The 19,516-nt window shown below is 38.1% G+C and overlaps 1 protein-coding gene across 1 annotated transcript; it reads right to left on the bottom strand.

Moving 5' to 3' along the window:
• Positions 1-12,258: 12,258 nt before the first annotated feature.
• LOC117301202 lies at positions 12,259-19,147 on the bottom strand. The gene is made up of 4 exons (XM_033785109.1): positions 18,928-19,147; positions 16,131-16,235; positions 14,671-14,874; positions 12,259-12,656 (listed from the first exon to the last, which is right to left on the bottom strand). The coding sequence occupies exons 1-4, from the start codon at positions 18,983-18,985 to the stop codon at positions 12,403-12,405; spliced, it is 621 nt and encodes a 206-aa protein (XP_033641000.1). The 5' UTR covers positions 18,986-19,147; the 3' UTR covers positions 12,259-12,402.
• Between the last annotated feature and the right edge of the window lie 369 nt (positions 19,148-19,516).

The raw sequence follows: 19,516 nt of genomic DNA, 5'->3' as shown, positions 1-19,516 counted from the left end.
AAAATGCAAAGGCGCCCTATATTAATAAAAGTCCACTAAATGTGAGCTCAACCGGACCCAAACAAGCATGTGTGCGAATAGAATTATAAACCTAACAAAAAAACATTTTGTTTAATAACAAAAATGTTCCATGAGTCTGATCGATGTTCTCATATAATCATAAATCCTCCAAGGCTAAACAAATACAAAGTAAATGCGTTTTGACTTGCCGAAATAAGCTTCTACCGTTACTATGGCAACGTTTTGAGTTGAATAATCAACATTATTTAATTCAACAAGCTACGGATCGGAACGTGCAGGGCAGATTGCTTAATCTTTCAACAATGTTACCCTATCAAGCTGGTATTTGATCACACAATTTCCTTTTTTTTTCTGAAACAAAAGTAGCAGATGTTATGCCTACATATTTTAGCATTTATTTAAAACAGGTGAACAGCCATTATTGCTAGATACAGACACCATAACTATTAGTGTCACTCAAAACTACAAGACCAGTTGTCAACATTTATAGTCATATCTTTACATTGTTCAGTTTCTTGTTAGTACAGCAATATTTTCAGTTACTGATAGAACAGACCTTTGTTCTTCAGTTCGCCGAACTCATCAACACCAACAACATGTTGCAAAATCTATCAATACTAAGCGCACAAAAAACACATTATTTTGCACATTGGTAGGCCTAAGCACGATATAAATGTTTTGAAGGGAAAGTACACGTTTGGCAATTGTCAAAGACCAGTCTTCTCACTTGGTGTATCACAACATAAGCATAACATAACAAGCCTATGAAAATTTGAGCTAAATTGGTCATCGAAGTTGCTAGAAAATGATGAGAGAAAAAAACACCCTTGGTGGATGAATTTGTGTGATTTCAGATAGGAATTATTTTAGTGAGAAACTACACCTCTTTCTCAAAATCTATGCAACTTCAGAGGGAGCCGTTTCTCACATTGTTTTATACTATCAACAGCTCTCCAATGCTCGTTACCAAGTCAGCTTTATTAAAGTTAATATTTGTTTTGAGTAATTACCAAACGCGTATACCTTCCCTTTAATAAGATTGCACCGCCTTTCAATCTCACAGCTTTAAAATGATGCCTTCACTATTGAGTAGTTTAACAAATGAAAGTGCGAATAAGATAGTTAAAGGCACAGGGACACTTGGTATTGTCGTATTCACTCGGGTGTAGCCCAACATAATGCATCATGAAAATAACAAATCTGTGAACATTTCGACTCATTAAGTCATCGAAGTTAATAATTGTTGCATTACTTTGTGTGCTATAACAGGTGCCTTAAAACATTATTTCAGACCCGAAGCCTTGTAATATTTGAGTGAGAAATTACCCGCTTTTTCAAAAACTACGTTACTTCAGAAGGAGATGTTTCTCACAATGCTTTATACTATCAACAGCTCTCAATTGCTCGTTTTTAAGTACGTTTTTATGCAAACAATTATTTTGATTAATTACCAGTGTCCAGTGCCTTTAATGATGTGACCTATACCTTTCGATACACAACTTACTGTCACTTTAACTTTCTACAATTAAAAAAAAAAGAGTTTGCAAAATGCTCACTAATTCAAACTAATGACAGTGTATGGACCCGATTTCACATTTTGAGACTGGAGGTATCTATTTGTAAAATTATTGTAACAAATGAGTATACAGTGTGTTTAATGACCCGTTGCACCGAAAAGTAGGACCATCGAGAGGCAGCACCCCTTTTCATCCACTCACTTTGTTTTTCAGGACTCTAGAGTTCGCGACATGAACATTTGTATACAGTCTCAAAACATAAGGCTCTCTTCCAGCAGAAACGGAAAAAACAAACTCAATAGAAGGTGCGTTTTACAGATTCTTTGTGATTGTTATCATTATTCAAGAATCAAATATTGAACGAATGCTTTTGCATAAAATGTAGGCAATTATTTTGATTGTCAATGCAATGTCAACAACAAAGAGTTCATTTTCGCTACAATGTTCAGTTTGTAAACGTGGCGTAATTTGTTTGCTTATAATGCAATATCTTTATAGGTTTAAAGACACTGCACACTATTGGTAATTGTCAAAGAACAGTCTTCTCACTTGGTGTATCTCAACATATGCATACAATAATAAACCTGTGAAAATTTGAGCTCGATTGGTCGTCGGAGTTGCAAGATATTAATGAATGAAAAAAATACCCTTGTCACACGAAGTTGTGTGCTTTCAGATGCTTGATTTCGAGACCTCAAATTCTACACTTGAGGTCTCGAAATCAAATTCGTGGAAAATTACTTCTTTCTCGGAAACTATGGCACTTCAGAGGGAGCCGTTTCGCACAATGTTTTATACCATCAACTTCTCCCCCTTACTCGTCACCTAGTAAGGTTTTATGCCAATAATTATTTTGAGTAATAACCAATAGTGTCCACTGCCTTTAAAGGCACTGTACACGTTTGGTAATTGACAAAGACAAGTCTTCTCATTTGGTGTATCCAATCATAACCATGAAAAAACAAGCCTGTGCAAATTTGGGCTCAATTGGTCATCGAAGTTGCGAGAAAATGATGGAAAAACACCCTTGTTAGACGAATTTGTGTGTTTTCAGATAAATAAAGGAATAAAAGACTTATAACTATATAGAAGTTTTATTATTTTAGTGAGCAATTACCTCTCAAAAACTATGTTACTTCAGAGGGAGTCGTTTCCCACAATGTTTTATCTATCAACAGCTCTCCAATGCTCGTTACCAAGTCAGTTTTTAAGTTAATATTTGTTTTTTAGTAATTACCAAACGTGTACCTTCCCTCTAAAAGAAACAAGGCTCATAAAACTTCCACTCAGTTGGAATTTTTGTTTTAGAGTACAATTCAACACCGTCCACTTCATTAGTCGTGAAACTCGGATCGATGTATTGAATCCGCGGTTCGTCATTGCCGTGTAATCCCACCTTTACTCCGCCATTCTCGGCCGTCATCCAGAAGCGTTGAGATTCGTCGAACTTAACATCCAGAGGTGCATGCGAATCTTCTATTGCAAGACCGACATCACGTTTAAACTCTGGCAAAATATAAATTTACAGAAGGACTTGTTATCGGACGTATATCACTTAATTCACTAAAGCCGTTGGACACTTTCGGTAAACAGTGTATCACAACTTTAGAAAAAGAAAAAAAAACTGTGAAAACTTAGGCTCAATCGGTCATCGGAGTCTGGAGAAAATAACGGGAAAACCCACTCCTTTTTTCCGCACGTTTCGCCGTGTCATGACGTGTTTTTAATATAAATCCGTAATTCTCGCTATCGAGAATTGATAATTGTTTCAATGTTTTCTCAAAAAGTAAAGCATTTCATGGAATAATATTTCAAGAGAAGTCTTTCACCATAACTTTCTGTAAACCCTGTAAGTTATTTGTAAATCTGTGACCTTTTTTTCCGTTCCGAAAGTGTATAATGGCTTTAATTTCCAACATGTGTTATGCTAAATCATAACGAACAATTTTTAGAAATGTCGACCTAATTTAAATCATCTCTGTTTTTCTATATAATAGAAACACATTTTAAAAACAATACATGCAGATATGTATACGCAACCAAAATTACAATTCCCGATAGGGTTATTCATTTTACACCCAGTCACTCTAGTTTCCTTAAACTTGTGACACTTTAGATGTACGTAGAGATTTTAATTTCCGATTCGCACTAATTGCTTTCAAATTAACCTGGAAACACAATCACTCATGTTTGCAAACGTTTTTAATCTTAATCGCGACCCTCAAATTTCGAATTTCGAACTTCAGTTTTTGCCTCTCCCATAAAAGAAATTGTGTCGTAGTCTATGGTACTCGTTGTTTCTTATCGTGTTATATTTTGGCGGTAATATTGCATCTTGTATTATTCATTGAAATCTTGGCCGAATAAATAATAATGATAATAATAACAGTACAAATATATAAAGAGTGTAAAAACTCACCAACAGTGAAGACCTCAATCAATCCTTTCATGAAGCGCATCTCAATCAAGTTACTCACTGGATTGTTGAGAGTAAAGTCCAACCTCACGGGGAATGTGATATCATCCAGGGAGACGAGTTCCATAGAACTCATTTGGTAGGTGCTACATGGCGATGGAGGAGCTTCATTGAATGCCGTAGTAGGTTCTGTCAGTATTTAATCAAAATAATGCCAAAATATCTTGAGAACTCAAAATATTTATAGTTTTACTTGATGAATTTCAGCTATTTATTTACAACCTTGCATCTTAAAACTGAATTGAAATGTCTTTTGACGTTACACATAGTAAGAAACTATACCCAGTATTATAGAGGCAGACAATATTACTCGAGTTAACATGCATGTATTTGACCTCTGTGTAAATTCGAAAACTGCTTCCAACTGCATGCACACAAATAGATAAAGTTTTAATAACAAGGACATACCAAGGCCCATTTCCAAATAAAGTACAAAATACCCATCGTAAAGAAACAGTCAGACACAAATCAGGAACTTTCTTGTAAAGGATTATCGATATGACTCAATGACACATAATAACAACTACTAAACTATCTGAACTATTCTGTAAAGTCAAATGAATATTGAGTTAAGATAAGACTGTATATTGAAGGGTACAATAAAGGAAGAAAATAGTATAATCAACGAGGAGAACAGGTAATTTAGTTGAACATACCTAAGCTGTTACCATCTCCCGGACCACCTGTTGGCGCTGGTTCTTCTGATAAAACAAAATCATGAATTAGGAGTCAAGTGCCAATCGGCAAATTCAGTTTGATAGACCGATTGCGCTCCAATGTTTACATGTGCTCACGTGACCTGAGATGTGTATAGAAAAACACAGCTACACAGTAAAGACATCACAATCGGCTGTATTTTCGACAAATAACACTTTTAACTCAAAGCGAAGCCCTTGTAAAGTTGAATGTTGTGACATTTGCTGTTTGATAAATTTAGTAATCTACTACAAAAGAGGTTTATGATTCGGAGAGTATGGTTCGACTACGTAAATACCGAGGTTTGAGCGAGCTCACGCGCCGTGGGTTTTGCGTTGTGCACGGCGTGAAGTCGGGCTGTGCCAAGGGAGACCGCCAAATTGTCCGACTCTAGCTGACAGCTACCACTTCTAATCAAATATATGAGGGTGAAAATAAAGGAATTTGCAGCTTCTCAGGAGATTGTTATTGCAAACATTGGCAGCAAAATCATTACAAGGGAGAGCAATGTAAAACCACACTTTCCGTGCACAAACACATGACATCGTGTGAACATTCTCGTAGAATGTTCTAGTTGGTGGAACTGTGTCACCCAATTACTGGCATTGTTCAGCCACCGGTAAGGTCTCATGGTACAAACTACAGAATGTTTTTCAGTGATTTTGAGAAAGAAAAGCCTCGATTGAACAAACAAAAGCAACAATAATCATGTCTTTTTAACGCACGTTGATATGCACTAGGCCCCTACGCCGTGTTTGTTGATGTGTAACACCCATCTCATGTCACGTGACGTTGGGTAGCGCAATCGGTCTATTGTTTTTATTTGTCGAGTGCGGTGAGGTACACCCGTATTCCCGTATCTGAAAAACAAACTTCAGGAATAAAGATGGAAATTATGTAATTTTTTTAAAGGGTTCGTATTATTAGACAATAGTTTTGTTTACCTTGTCCGCAAGGCGTCTTTTTTTCGAAATCCTCCATGCGCAGCGACCGTTCTCTCCAAATCGCACTCGGTATGGAGTCAACCGTGACGTCATGTTCATGCCACCTGGAGGAAAATTCCTTAAAGATTTGTTGTTTTCTAATCGTTAGTGTACAGCATGCATCAAAGAGGATCAAGATCATGTTTCATGTCTATGTAGGCAATCGTTTATTTAGATTTTGACCGCTTCTGGTCACTTTACAGCTCGGAATAGTGGAGAAAAAGTTACTGAGCTCATTCCGCCTTCAGACCAGTTCATAACTTGACAAATCGAAGCACGTTTCCTTGATGCAGAATGGGCAAAGCAGTGCTTCTAGAAGTTCACTTTCCCGTTATGAACCGGTGTCAGATGCAAGTGTGTCCGCCATGCAATACTGTCCGCTCCGGACACTTTTGCATATGCAATCGTGTCCGGTGCTATGCAAGAACCGTCCGGTGGAAACTGTTGTATGACTGATGTGCGTGCGTATAGCGAGCGTGCATGCATGCACTGAACCTACGTATATACAGCATGAATATACACGTGTTTTATGATTGCAGCGAATACCCAACGGCCGAACATTTCCCATGTCATTCATGGCATGCACTTAGCTTGTAAAAAAATGGCGAACGTGTCCGTCGACCAAGGGCGTTTAATTGACTGCTAGGGCGGTTTTGCACGGTGCGGACACAACTGCATATGCAAATGAGTCCGGGCGGACACAATTGCATTATGCAGCAACGTCCGGGCGGACACGATTGCATATGCAAAACTGTCCGGCGGACATTATTGCATATGCAATTATGTCATCCAGATAGTATTGTATAGAGGACATAATTGCATGCGACACCGGAATTACATTCAGCTTCAGTGTTCCCGGGATGTACGATTCAACCCAATGGAAAGTGAGACATGGTCTTTCAAAGATTGCCATGCGCTGTTATAGGAGCAAAATGGCAACTCGAATTTAAGTAAGAATATACAATGGACGCCGCCACTCATGTCAGCAAGAAACCCCTTTGACGATAGATCATTGCTGAAAAGGACCATTGCTTACAATGGTATAAGAGCGTTTTACTTTGATAGATGCTTTTGCATCGGGGATAAAAAATCTTAATTTCGGTTTTACCCTTTTTAGAGCATTGTCATACCAACTAGAATCGTAAAGGTCGTGGGTTCGAATCCACCCGAGTAATATGCCTTTGATTTTTGTCAAAGAAATCTGAGGAACACATTATCGGTGTTAGGGTTAAACCGAAATTAAGATTCGTTATCCCCGATGCAAACAAAAAACCACAGAGGATTAGTATACAAATATTGACTGCTTTGAGTGCCATGGTTAAAACTATGACTCCCGAGGTGATCCCCGGAGCGTTCTATTTTCCCGAGGCGAAGCCGAGGGAAAATAGAACGCTACGGGGATCACCAAGGGAGTCATAGTTTTAACCATTGCACGCCGTGCAATGGTTAAAACTATGACGAGTAAAAGCAGTCACAATTTGTTTTATAACACCCCAAACATTTCTAAATATTGTACATTATTAAGTTACAAACCTGAATGCTACAATCCACGGACGACGCGAATACAAAAACTTTTACTGTGCTGCATGTAGTGTCGTGCAATCCGAAATGGTTACAGACTATTAATTTATCATCCTCGTACACGCAACGGACGTCTGGGTACTGCACGCCGTGTGCTAGTCTTCGGACTAGCGCACGGCAAACCGACGCACTATCACACGGCCGTCGTCTAGCAAAACTAAGACATGTCATGTGACGCGCTCTAAACCAATGAGCAGGCAGTATACTTGTAAGGGGTGTTATAAAACTATTGGCTACCAGGCTAGGCGCTCTCGGTTTAGTGACAGTGATCTAGAATTATAAATGGAATTTCATGAATAATAATGAAGTACAAGCCGAAGAGGGCTTGCATTTCTTCTTACGTGATGGCATGCGAACCACACAATACATTGGAAGGTTGTATTGTTATTCAAAAGTCCAAAGGGAGATGCCCGTATATCCCCGGACAAGTCATGAGGCTTCTTTTCTGAACTCATAATTGTTGTTTGACCAAACAGAATAATTATTGGGAGTGTTCAAAACCCACTGACTTGTACTTCATTATTATTCATAGAATAACAGTTATATTTCATTCATTCATATAATATCAAAATCACCAAAAACATTTAAACATGTTATTTGTTCTTCTGTATATATTTAAAGACGCATCAGAACAAGTTTTACCTTTTACTGCGATTGAAGCAACAAGGCATACACACGTAAGAAGTAACACATAGGACGCCATGGTTGCAGCCAATACTACTGGGCTAGCGTCCAAAACAAGAATTCAAGATCCCAGCGTTGTCTCCAAAATTGTATGACTCTGTGTGCAACCAGTGACTCACGAACAAATTTGAGTGGTTGACCACCACTTTCGCTTGCAGTAATGACTATTTTATCCCGAAACCAGAGTTTCATCAACTCTATATATATACGGCTATGGGGAAACTTCACGCGAATCAATTAGGACAGTTCCTACCATAAAAAGCCGTTGCCACAGCAACAGGAAACAAGTCTTGCTGCCAAATTAACTTATACCGCGAACCAGCCTGGACCTCGTTTAATTGCAATTAGACAAACGGTCGCTTATTGAAACTCCCCAGAAACTATGTATATTATGAAACCATTGTCATAAACGCGTATGCGCATATCCGGTGATAACTTTGTTCTGCTCAGCAGAGGTCGTTGATGCTAATTGCACCATGCAGCCCGATGAATTTGGCTCCATTATCCTCCTTCCAATTTAGATCTATATTTAACTATTCGCGTCTTTCAAAAAAGAGCCCGGGTGAAATTTTAAAAAAAGAGACACACTGAATGTTAGCGCCTATATGGGCAGTTAATTGAATTATGGTCAGTTGCGAGCTACTGTTTGGAGGAAACCTCAAATTGAACTGCACATCTTATGAGCTTTCAATATTGTGACACCCGGTATATCTATACTCAAAATCCTCATGTCTGGTCTTTAGTAATTTGGATACCTAAAATTGGTTGCGTAGAAGAAATCGGAGACGAAAATAATCACCTTTTTTCAATCCCTTTAAAGAATACCTTTGTTTAGAAAATGCCCACGAGTCCGATCGATGCTCCCTATTGTGAAAATGTATCTCTTCTTCAATTTAATTACCCAACATTCGGTGGCTGCAACTATAACTATGGAAACGGGTTGAGTGTAAACCCACCATTTTAAAGACTCTGGACACTATTGGAAATTGCCAAAGACCAGTCTTGGTGTATCTCAACATATGCATAAAATAACAAACCTGTGACAATTTGAGCTTGATTTGGTCGTCGGAGTTGCGAGATAACTATGAAAGAAAGAAAAAACACCCTTGTTGCACAAAGTTGTGTGCTTTCAGATGCTTGATTTCGAGATGTCAAATTCTAAACTTGAGGTCTCGAAATCAAATTCGTGGAAAATTACCTCTTTCTCGAAAACTATACGTCACCTCAGAGGGAGCCGTTTATCACAATGTTTTATACTATCGACCTCTCCCCATTACTCGTTACCAAGTAAGGTTTTTGCTAATAATTATTTTGAGTAATTACCAATAGTCTCCGTGCCTTTAAGTCGATCCAAGGTAAGCTGTGGAGCGTGCGGGGAGGTTTGGAAAGATATTTAGAACGGGCATTTCATTACAGCGGAATTTTAAAGCGTTATTTACGTGATTTAGTTTTTCTTTCTTATATGCTCAGAGTTTATTCACTAAAGTTATTCACAGTGACAATCCAGGTATGACTAAAAACTACAACAGCTTAGGTTATTGCAATGTTGGCTATACATTTTACAGCAATGCACTCAGTATCAAACCAAGAACACATAATGTTTGTTTCAATTTACACGCAGTCAACACCAAACAATACGATCAGATCAATAGTAACAGTCCAAATAAGATTAACGGTAGATTTTAAAAAGGGCAACATGGCCTTTTCAAACAGCAATAGCCGCCAGAATGTGTTCTACCTTCCGAGCGCAGAGACTTGCCTTTCATACAGTATCAATGGAGAGCGCAATTTTAGCTGCCTTGAAGTTTTTGTTTTTGTTGCAAACCACCGAACTCAACTTGCAAAACTGTCAGCAGAAAATACAATCATTAATTTCAAACCAAAATCAACATTTATCTGGTCAGCTCAGCATATCGAGCCACATAATTGACACCTCACATAATAGGCCTACACTAGTTGTATTATAAACTATAATTCATAAATACCTCAAACAGTTTCGCTCTTCCTATTGGTGGAGAGCGCGTCACGTGGGTGTGTATAAACCTTTGTTTATGACCGGTAAAAAGTGTTAATTCATGGGCGTGACACGCGACCTTGCACCTGTTCTTATAAGACAGTTTCTTCATTCCTATTAGACCATAGGGCACGACACAGGAATCCTAACTTCCAGAAAGTGAATTTCGTTTCATTCCAGCCTGGTACACGGTGAAAATAATAATGTCTTAAATGGAAGATGCGATGATATATCACTTATCAATAATATTGGTCAAGAGCAACGGCTGAAACAGTTCATAGATATAGAATTAAAATAACTAGTTCGGCCGCGCGTACATACGCGCCATTGCCTGTGTAGAAAAAGTTTTTGTTCGCCATGGACGCGGTAAAAATTTCACGTTCGAAAGGCGACGCGCAAAAATGAACACGGGAGATAGGCCTTTGACGCACTAAATGTCACGTGCTGACGGCAAAAAGTCACGTGCTGACGGCAACGCACAGAAAATGTACACGGGAGATAGGCAATGGCGGCCCCCATGCCAGAACCCGCGTATGTACGCGCGGCCGATCTAGTTATTCTATTCTATATCTATGAAACAGTTGTGCCGCATCACGCGATACGCGCGAGCGCGCACAGCATTGCCTTATAAGGAGTTGTTTACCCGAGGGCGGCGGAGGGCTTTACCATTTTCATAGCTGGAGGGGTGTTGTGTTGAAAGAAATCATTTAACAATTACAATTTTTGCATTTTTTTATTTTACTTTTTGACCAAAAAGTGATGATGTTTTTGACCGAAAAGGTATTTATAAAAGGGAATCAAAGTGTGTTGAATCGGTTTTCAACTAGTGGTTTAAACCCGCCGAGGCCTGGTTCTTTATAATTTACCTCGACCTCGTCTCGGTAAAATTATTAAGAACCAGGCCTCGTTGGATTTAAACCACTAGTTGAAAACGTTTTCACCACACATTGATTCCCTTATTGTTTGTACAACCACATAACAACGAACCAAAGACACATAGGCTATTGGTCGATAATAATAAAAAGTATGAACAGTATACTTGGTGCGTCTTCTCATTGATGAGCATAAATAGTTATATCCACAATCTAAAGCCATTGGACCCTTTCGGTTCAGAAAAAAATAATAAAAGTTCACAGATTTACAAATAACTTACAGGGTTTACAGAAGGCAATGGTGAAAGACTTCTCTTGAAATATTATTCCATGAAATGCTTTACTTTTTGAGAAAACAGCAAAACAATATAAATTCTCGTTAACGAAAATTACGGATTTATTTTAAACACATGTCATGACACGGCGAAACGCGCGGAAACAAGGGTGGGTTTTTCCGTTGTTTTCTCCCGACACCGATGACCGATTGAGCCTAAATTTTCACAGTTTTGTTATTTGATATAGAAGTTGTGGTACACAAAGTGTGGGCCTTGGACAATACTGTTTACCGAAAGGGTCCAATGGCTTTAATTCGCGACAATCATAGCAATACAAAGACTATAAGCATTAAAATAAAAATAATATATTCCCTTTTATAGTTAGTAAGTTTACAAGATAAGAGTTATTTACTCTAAGCATATTTTTAAGGTCTACAATAAAGCATTTATTATTGAGCATTTTTAATACTCAATAAGTGATACCGAAATAACAGAAAATTTAATTCTAAATTTTGAGATGTTACTGTTTCAAAAGTAGAATAAAAAAAAAGTATCGACAGGCAGTGCCCCTATTCATCCACACTCACTTTATTATCAATGATTCTGTGATTCGCGACAAGGTGCCGAGATCGTTAGTATAACAATATAATCTGGGCATAGTGATAAAAGCTTTTTTCACTAATATATATGTGTTTTGATGAGTGAATGTGAATAAACAATTAACTAAGGTTTTAAAAAATTAGTTCTTATCTTATTTAATTTACAAATTTAAGAATAGGCCCCGACCCGAGAGGGCGCTGTTCGTGACGTCAATCGGGGCGCGATTTTTGAAGAGAATGCTGCACAGCGCTGAAAAAGACGTCAGACCGGACCACTAGGTACTATTGCTCTTGTGAGTCTGACCAGCCATGCAGACTGACCCCATATCTTTGGTTGTTTTGCTGCATCCAGCAGCAATACAATTGGTCGGCATTGCCGGAAAATGCAAGGAAACAACCTTATTCGAAACGTACAAACTCACGACTGACTTACATGTACTTTGCACGTGTGTTTACTTTACGCATCAAGGCAAAGTCTGCCTCGATTGACGTCACAAAAGGGGTAGGCGGAGTCAACCCCATAAACAACTTTATCTATTTTTTTAAAGATATAAATCGTTACAAACAATTATTATTATTTGTTTATTGTTACTAAACATATAGGCTTACTATTATGTTTGAACAGATAAAAATTCTATTTCCAGGTGACTTTAATTTGTTTGACTTTTTTGGCAATCTTAAGCCTTACTTAAAGCATGGCTGATAAACCGTCCACTCAGTTCGAGTTATTGTCTTAGAGTGCAACTCAACAACGCGCACTTGATTTGTCGTGAAATTCGGATCGGTGTAGTGAAGCAGCGGTTCGCCATTGCGGCCGTGTAATCCCACCTTTACCTCACCATTCTCGTAAGTCACCCAGAAGCGATGAGATCCATCAAACTGAAGGTCCATGTGTGCATTCAAACCTTTAAGACCAACACCCTGACCACGTGTAAACTCTGGCAAAATATAAATTTCGTGAGTATTTGTTTTCTTGCGTAAGCATTAAATACATTAATTTCCAACACGTGCTATCCATGTAATGCTAAACCATGATTTTTTTTATAGAAATATCGACCAATTTTAAATCGTCTCTGTTGTTCTATTAGGACAACGTTTTAGAAACAATACATGCAGCTATAGGCCTTATGTTTCTTCACAACCAAAGTATATTACATTATTCATTACACCCAAAACTTGTGCCTCTTTAAAGGATTTGGGTACTTCTTCAAAATGCCCACAGATTTACATTAAACTTACAGGGTTTGAAGATAATGATAGTGGACAGCTTCCCTTCAAATATTACTAACTAAGGTTGCGTAGTTTTTGAGAAATTCAATTCAATTCAATTCAATTCATTAAGGTTTCTAAAAAATATCACAAAATACACGACAGAAGTTAAAAAGACTTAAACTGGCGTGTTTACATTCATTATTGTTAACAATTACAAAAAACAACAAACTCTGACTTAAAAGAAGAGAAGAAAAGCTCCAGGCATGAATGCACATAAAAAGATAAAAATTTGAAAAAAAATTGATAAAACTGAAAATTCATTTTTATTATTAAAAATTACAAAAGACAACAAACTCTGACCAAATTTAAAAAAGAAATTGATCAAATTTGAAAAAAAAATTGATAAAACTGAACCCAACTGTTAGAGATACTTGTTGATGAAATCAACGATTATTATACAGTCTCACTAATGCTGGAACACTAGACATTTTATATCTCTGAGTTCTCATTAGGGGCAAGTGAATGTTGTGTGAGTTTCTCAGTCAAGTGCGGGAGAGTGTTTGGCGTTCAGGGGGGAACAAATCTCGGTGTCGTGTTGAGATTGTGATAGATTTGGCAAAGTTTGTAAGTATTTCAGTTCTTCTTGATGCAAGGGAGGGAATACCAATATCTATCAGGAGATCCTCATAATGATGCCGGTCAGGAAACATGATGATTCGAAGAGCTCTTCGTTGTACCCTTTCAATACTAAACAGACTGGTGACTTGTTAGATTACTGCTCCACACAGGAGCGCCAAACTCAAGTAGAGGACGGATGTACGCAGTATATATTTAGATAAGATCATTAAGAGGGACACCATTCCGCTTCAATTTGCTTAAGATGTACAATCGGCGAGATGCACGCGAGATCATTTGTTGCACTTGAAGATCCCACTTAAGATCAGATTGGACTATCACACCAAGCAGCCGCAGTGAAGACACAGATTCTAAAACTTGATTATCCATTGCGATCACAGGAGTAGGGATGTCACTGTGTAAGAAGCTAACTTGAATGACTTTACATTTTTCAGCCTTGGGTTTCATAGAGTTAGTATGGCTCCACTCTGACACAGCATCCACATGGGTTTGTAAATCACTGTTTTGTACGTGACTTGTGGGTGATTTCAGCAATTGTTAGGTCGTCGACATATTTCCATCTTTTTCCGGTTGTCATGGCAGCATCATTTATCATAATTAGGAAGATCACTGGCCCAAAAGAGTAAAACAAGTCACAACATAATTTTGGTCGTATGAGACCAAAATTATTTTAGCATGTAAAATCCCCTTAACCAGTTATGATATTATACCAAAACCATAGCATAACCGGTTAATACGTTTTTACATGCTAAAACCAAAACTGAGACGAAAATTATTACTTTTACACATTTCTCAAAAACTACAGTACCTCAGTAAGTAACATTTCAAGGGAAGCTTTCTACTATCATAATCTTCAAACTGTGTATGTTTAATGTATATCTGTGGACATTAAATAGATGTTCGTGGAGATTTTAGTTTTCGATTCGCACTAATTGCTTTCAAGTTAACCTTCAACACTGTAAATGTTTGTTTATTGCAAACGCTTTTAATCGGAATCGCGACCCTCGAATTTCGAATTTCAAACTTCAACTTTGACTTTCCCATTAAAAAAAATGTGTTGTAGGCCTATCTTCCAAAATAATGTGTAAAGAGCGTTATACTCACTAACAGTGTAGACCACATCACCGTTCACTCTTCCCATGAAGCGCACCTCAGTCAAGTTAGCCTCTTGATTCTTGAGAGTGAAATCCAGTCTCACGGGGAATGAGATAGTTGTATGATTCAACAGGTATAACCTGACGTCACTGTCACTCGTATGGTAGGTGTCACATGGCGATCGAGGAGCTTCATTAAACGCCGCAGTAGGTGCTGTCAGTAAATAATCAAAACAATGTCAACATTTCTCGAGAACTAAAATTATTTATAGTTTTGCTTCATGAGCTTCAGTAATTTGTTTACAATACCTTAAAGGAACACGTTGCATTGCATCGGTCGAGTTGGTCTTCGAAAAGCGTTTGTAACCGTTTATTATAAAATGCATATGGTTAGAAAGATGTTCTAAAAGTAGAATACAATGATCCACACACATTTGCCTCGAAATTGCGAACTAACACTGTCGACCATTTTTGGGAGTCAAATTGTTGACTCCCATAAATGCCGACCGTGTTTGTCGACGAGGTAAAAGGAATGCCACGCAATTTCGATTGATACTTGTGTGGGTCATTATATTCTACTTTTAACCCTCTAGTCCCTGCACCGCCCGAGTTTCTGAAAACCAATTTTTCAAGATTCTTGCAGTAAACAAATGGAATCGTAGTTCAATTTTTAAAAGATAGCTTAATATTTATGCACAAATTTTTACCCTTTCGGTAATGTTTGTATAAAAGTACAAGCTATTGTGTCCATTTTATCTTTACAAAAAAATATTCGAGAGCCGATTATTGTTCCCAATGGGAGCTTGTACTTTTATACAAACATTACAGAAAGGGTAAAAAATTGTGCATAAATATTAAGCTATCTTTTAAAAATTGAACTATGATTCCAGTTGTTTACTGCAAGAATCTTGAAAAATTGGTTTTCAGAAACTCGGGCGGTGCAGTGACTAGAGGGTTAAAACATCTTTTAAACGGTTTCAAACGCTTTTCAAAGACCAACTCGACCGATCCAAGGCAACGTGTTCCATTAAGACTGAATTAAAATGTCTTTTTAACGTTACAAATAGTAATAAATTACAGAGACAGGCAATTACTCGAGCTTAATTGCATGTACTAAACCTGGATTAAAGACACTGGACGCTATTGGTAATTGAGATAGTCTTCTCACTTGGTGTAGGCCTATCTCAAAATATACATAAAATAGCAAACCTGTGAAAATTTGAGCTCAGTCGGTCATCGAAGTTGCAAGATAATAATGAAAGAAAAAAACACCCTTGTCACACGAAGTTATGTGCTTTCCGATGCTTGATTTCGAGACCTCAAATTCTAAATCTGAGGTATTGAAATCAAATTCGTGGAAAATTACTTCTTTCTCGAAAACTACATTATTTCAGAGGAAGCCGTTTCTCACAATGTTTTATACTATCAGCCTCTCCCCATTGCTCGTTACCAATGAAGGTTTATGCTTACCTTGTCCGCAAGGCGTCCTTTTTTCGAAATCCTCCATGAGCGGCCGACCGTCCTTTCCAAATCGCACTTGGTAGGGAGTAACCCGTGACGTCATGTTCACGGCACCTGAGGAAAACTATGTACATGTGAGTCACTTTGTGTTGGTGCACACAGAACTGCATACATGAAAAACGATCAAAATCCTGTTTCAAATGCCTGCATTTTCTGAGGCATATTTTGATCATTATTTTATTGTCACTTATGCCTACAGAAGAACAATGGAGAAACTACTAGTTGCTGAGCTCATTCGGTATTCACACTACTAATTCGTAACTTCCATTTCGGCAAAATGGGAGAAAACAGCGCATGTAAATTGTTTGTGCAACTAAAATTCGTCTTTCTAACTCATCTCTAAGATATGAACCACTTTCAAGCTCAGATTCAAATGTCGTGGTTTAAAAATATTGGACTATGTGTACTCGAAATAACTTCGTGTACTCGAAATTATTTCCGATGTCAGATGCAATTGTGTTCGCCATGCAATACTGTCCGCTCCGGACACTTTTGCATATGCAATCGTGTCCGGGGCTATGCAAAAACCATCCGGTGTCGCATGCAAATATGTCCGCTATGCAATACTATCCGGAGGACATTATTGCATATGCAACCATGTCCGCCAATAATGTCCGCCAGACGGTTTTGCATATGCAGATGTGTCCGCGCGGACGCTGCAGCATAATGCAATTGTGTCTGCCCGGACACATTTGCATATGCAGTTGTATCCAAGTGCAAAACCGTCCTTGCAGTAAACGCCCTTGGTCGACGGAACACGTTCATTTTTGTACAAGCAAAGTGCATGTCATGAATGACATAGGAAATGTTCGGCCGTTGGGTATCCGCTGCAATCATAAAATACGTGAATGTTCATGCTGCATTTAAGTAAGTTGAGTGTATGCACGCGTGCTTACACACGCACATACATGTACATATACAGTCATGTACATGTCCACCGGACGGATTTTGCATAGCCCCGGACACGATTGCATATGCAAAAGTGTCCGGAGCGGACACACCGGCGGACATGTACATGACTGTATATGTACAGTATGTGCGCGCGTAAGCGAGCGTTCATGCGCTGAACCTACGTATTATGCATTATGAATAATTCACGTATTTTATGATTGCAGCGAATACCCAACGGCCGACATTTCCCATGTTATTCATGACATGCACTTAGCTTGCAAAAAAATGGCGAACGTGTTCCGTCGACCAAGGGCGTTTAGTTTACTGCAAGGACGGTTTTGCACGCGGATACAACTGCATATGCAAATGTGTCCGGGTGGACACAATTACACTATGCAGCAGCGTCCGGGCGGACACGATTGCATATGTAAAACCGTCCGGCGGACGTTATTGCATATGCAATAATGTCCTCCTCCGGATAGTATTGCATAGAGGACATAATTGCATGCGACACCGGCTATAATTGAGCGCTTATAATTATGTTTTTGAGTGCATGGGTTATTTGGGTGCACAATAAATTATTTTGCGATCTTGGACACATTCAAGGGTATGGAATTAAAAACTCAAATGGTTTAAAAGTATTTATATTAATCAAGTGTCGCTTCAGCGGCTATTATAACAAATCAACTACATTGCATTATTGATTGAAATAATCCATTCTCGCGGTTGATCAGTTTGAACATTATTATTTACGTAATCTGCGTTTCAAGCGGCAGTGAACAAATATATGCGGGCATTAGAATATAATTTGTTGGATACTTAAAGGCAGTGGACACTATTGGTAATTACTCAAAATAATTATTAGCATAAAACCTCACTTGGTTACGAGTAATGGGGAGAGGTTGATAATATAAAACATTGTGAGGAACGGCTCCCTCTGAAGTGACGTAGTTTTTGAGAAAGAAGTAATTTTCCACGAATTTGATTTCGAGACCTCAAGTTTAGAATTTGAGGTCTCGAAATCAAGCATCTGAAAGCACACAACTTCGTGTGACAAGGGTGTTTTTTTCTTTCATGGTTACCTCGCAACTCCGACGACACATCAAGCTCAAATTCTCACAGGTTTGTTATTTTATGCATATTGTGAGATACACCAAGTGAGAAGACTGGTCTTTGACAATTACCAATAGTGTCCAGTGTCTTTAACCCACAAGCAGTTTATAAGCACCTGTTCATGAGAAACAGTCTAATAAACCACGCAAAAAGATTACACAATAATGCAAACGGATTACTATTTCATGCCAACAATTTCAAATTACTAAAGCATAAAGGGATTACCAAACCATGCAAAATGATTGCTGTTTTACGATTTTGGGTACTTTTTCAAAATGTCCACAGACTTAGATTAAACTTACAGGGTTTGAAGATAATGATAGTTGAAAGCTTCCATTCAAATCTTACTTACTGAGGTGCTGTAGTTTTTGAGAAATGAGTAAAACAATGTCATGAAAATACGTTTGTAAATGACTAAAATAATGTACGTCTCATGAGACGAAAATTATTTGCATGACATTGTTTTACTCATTTCCCAAAAACTACAGCACCTCGGCACGTAGTATTTTCAGGGAAGCTTTCTACTATCAATATCTTCAAACTGTGTAAGTTTAGAGTAACTGTGGAAATTGTGTTTTTGTCCTACAAAAGTTAGGCCTACATAGACCCTCAACTGAATTTATTAACATAGCTTGGAATTTTGAATGAGTATTTTGAATTGAATCAAACATTGCGAATGGTTTGCTAAACCGTTCAAATGGATCACCAAATCAGTTTAAAGACGCATAAGAACATATCTCACCTTCTACAGCAATTGAAGCAACAATTACACACGTAAGAAGTAACACGAAGAACGTCATGGTTGCTGTGAATACAACTGTGCTAACGCCCAACCATTGACAACGATAGTTGAAGATCCCGGTGCTGTTTTTCTAAAGAGCAATCAGTGACTCTAGAAACAATAGTCACTAATTCAACATGTCTTTTTAACTGTTGATTATCCAAAGGTTTCCATTGAAAACATGTTTACTGGTTGCCTACCAGTTTGCTCGTTAGACCCATTGACTGTTATGTTTCGGCAATTAGGCAAGCAAACGACGCGGATCAAACAGTTGCATGAGCAACCGTTGCCACAGCAACAGAAAAAACCCTTGCTGCATGCCCAATTTAATTTTACCGCGAGCCAGGTTTTTATCAAAACTCTAAGAAACTCTGTAGGGAACCATGTCACAAATGCTTATGCGCCCTTTTCGCTGGTAACCTTAATTTATTCAGCTCAGCAGAATTCGTTCATGTCAGTAATTGCATCATGCAGCTCGATTAATTTGGCCCCACTCCTCCATAGACCTCAATATTGTTATGTCCTTCAATAAAAAGCTTGGATGAAATTT

Source organism: Asterias rubens, chromosome 1 (genome assembly GCF_902459465.1).
Source record: "Asterias rubens chromosome 1, eAstRub1.3, whole genome shotgun sequence".
Classification (NCBI taxonomy): domain Eukaryota; kingdom Metazoa; phylum Echinodermata; class Asteroidea; order Forcipulatida; family Asteriidae; genus Asterias; species Asterias rubens.
Note: the sequence above shows the minus strand (reverse complement) of the source record. Positions and strands in the feature narration are given on the sequence as shown.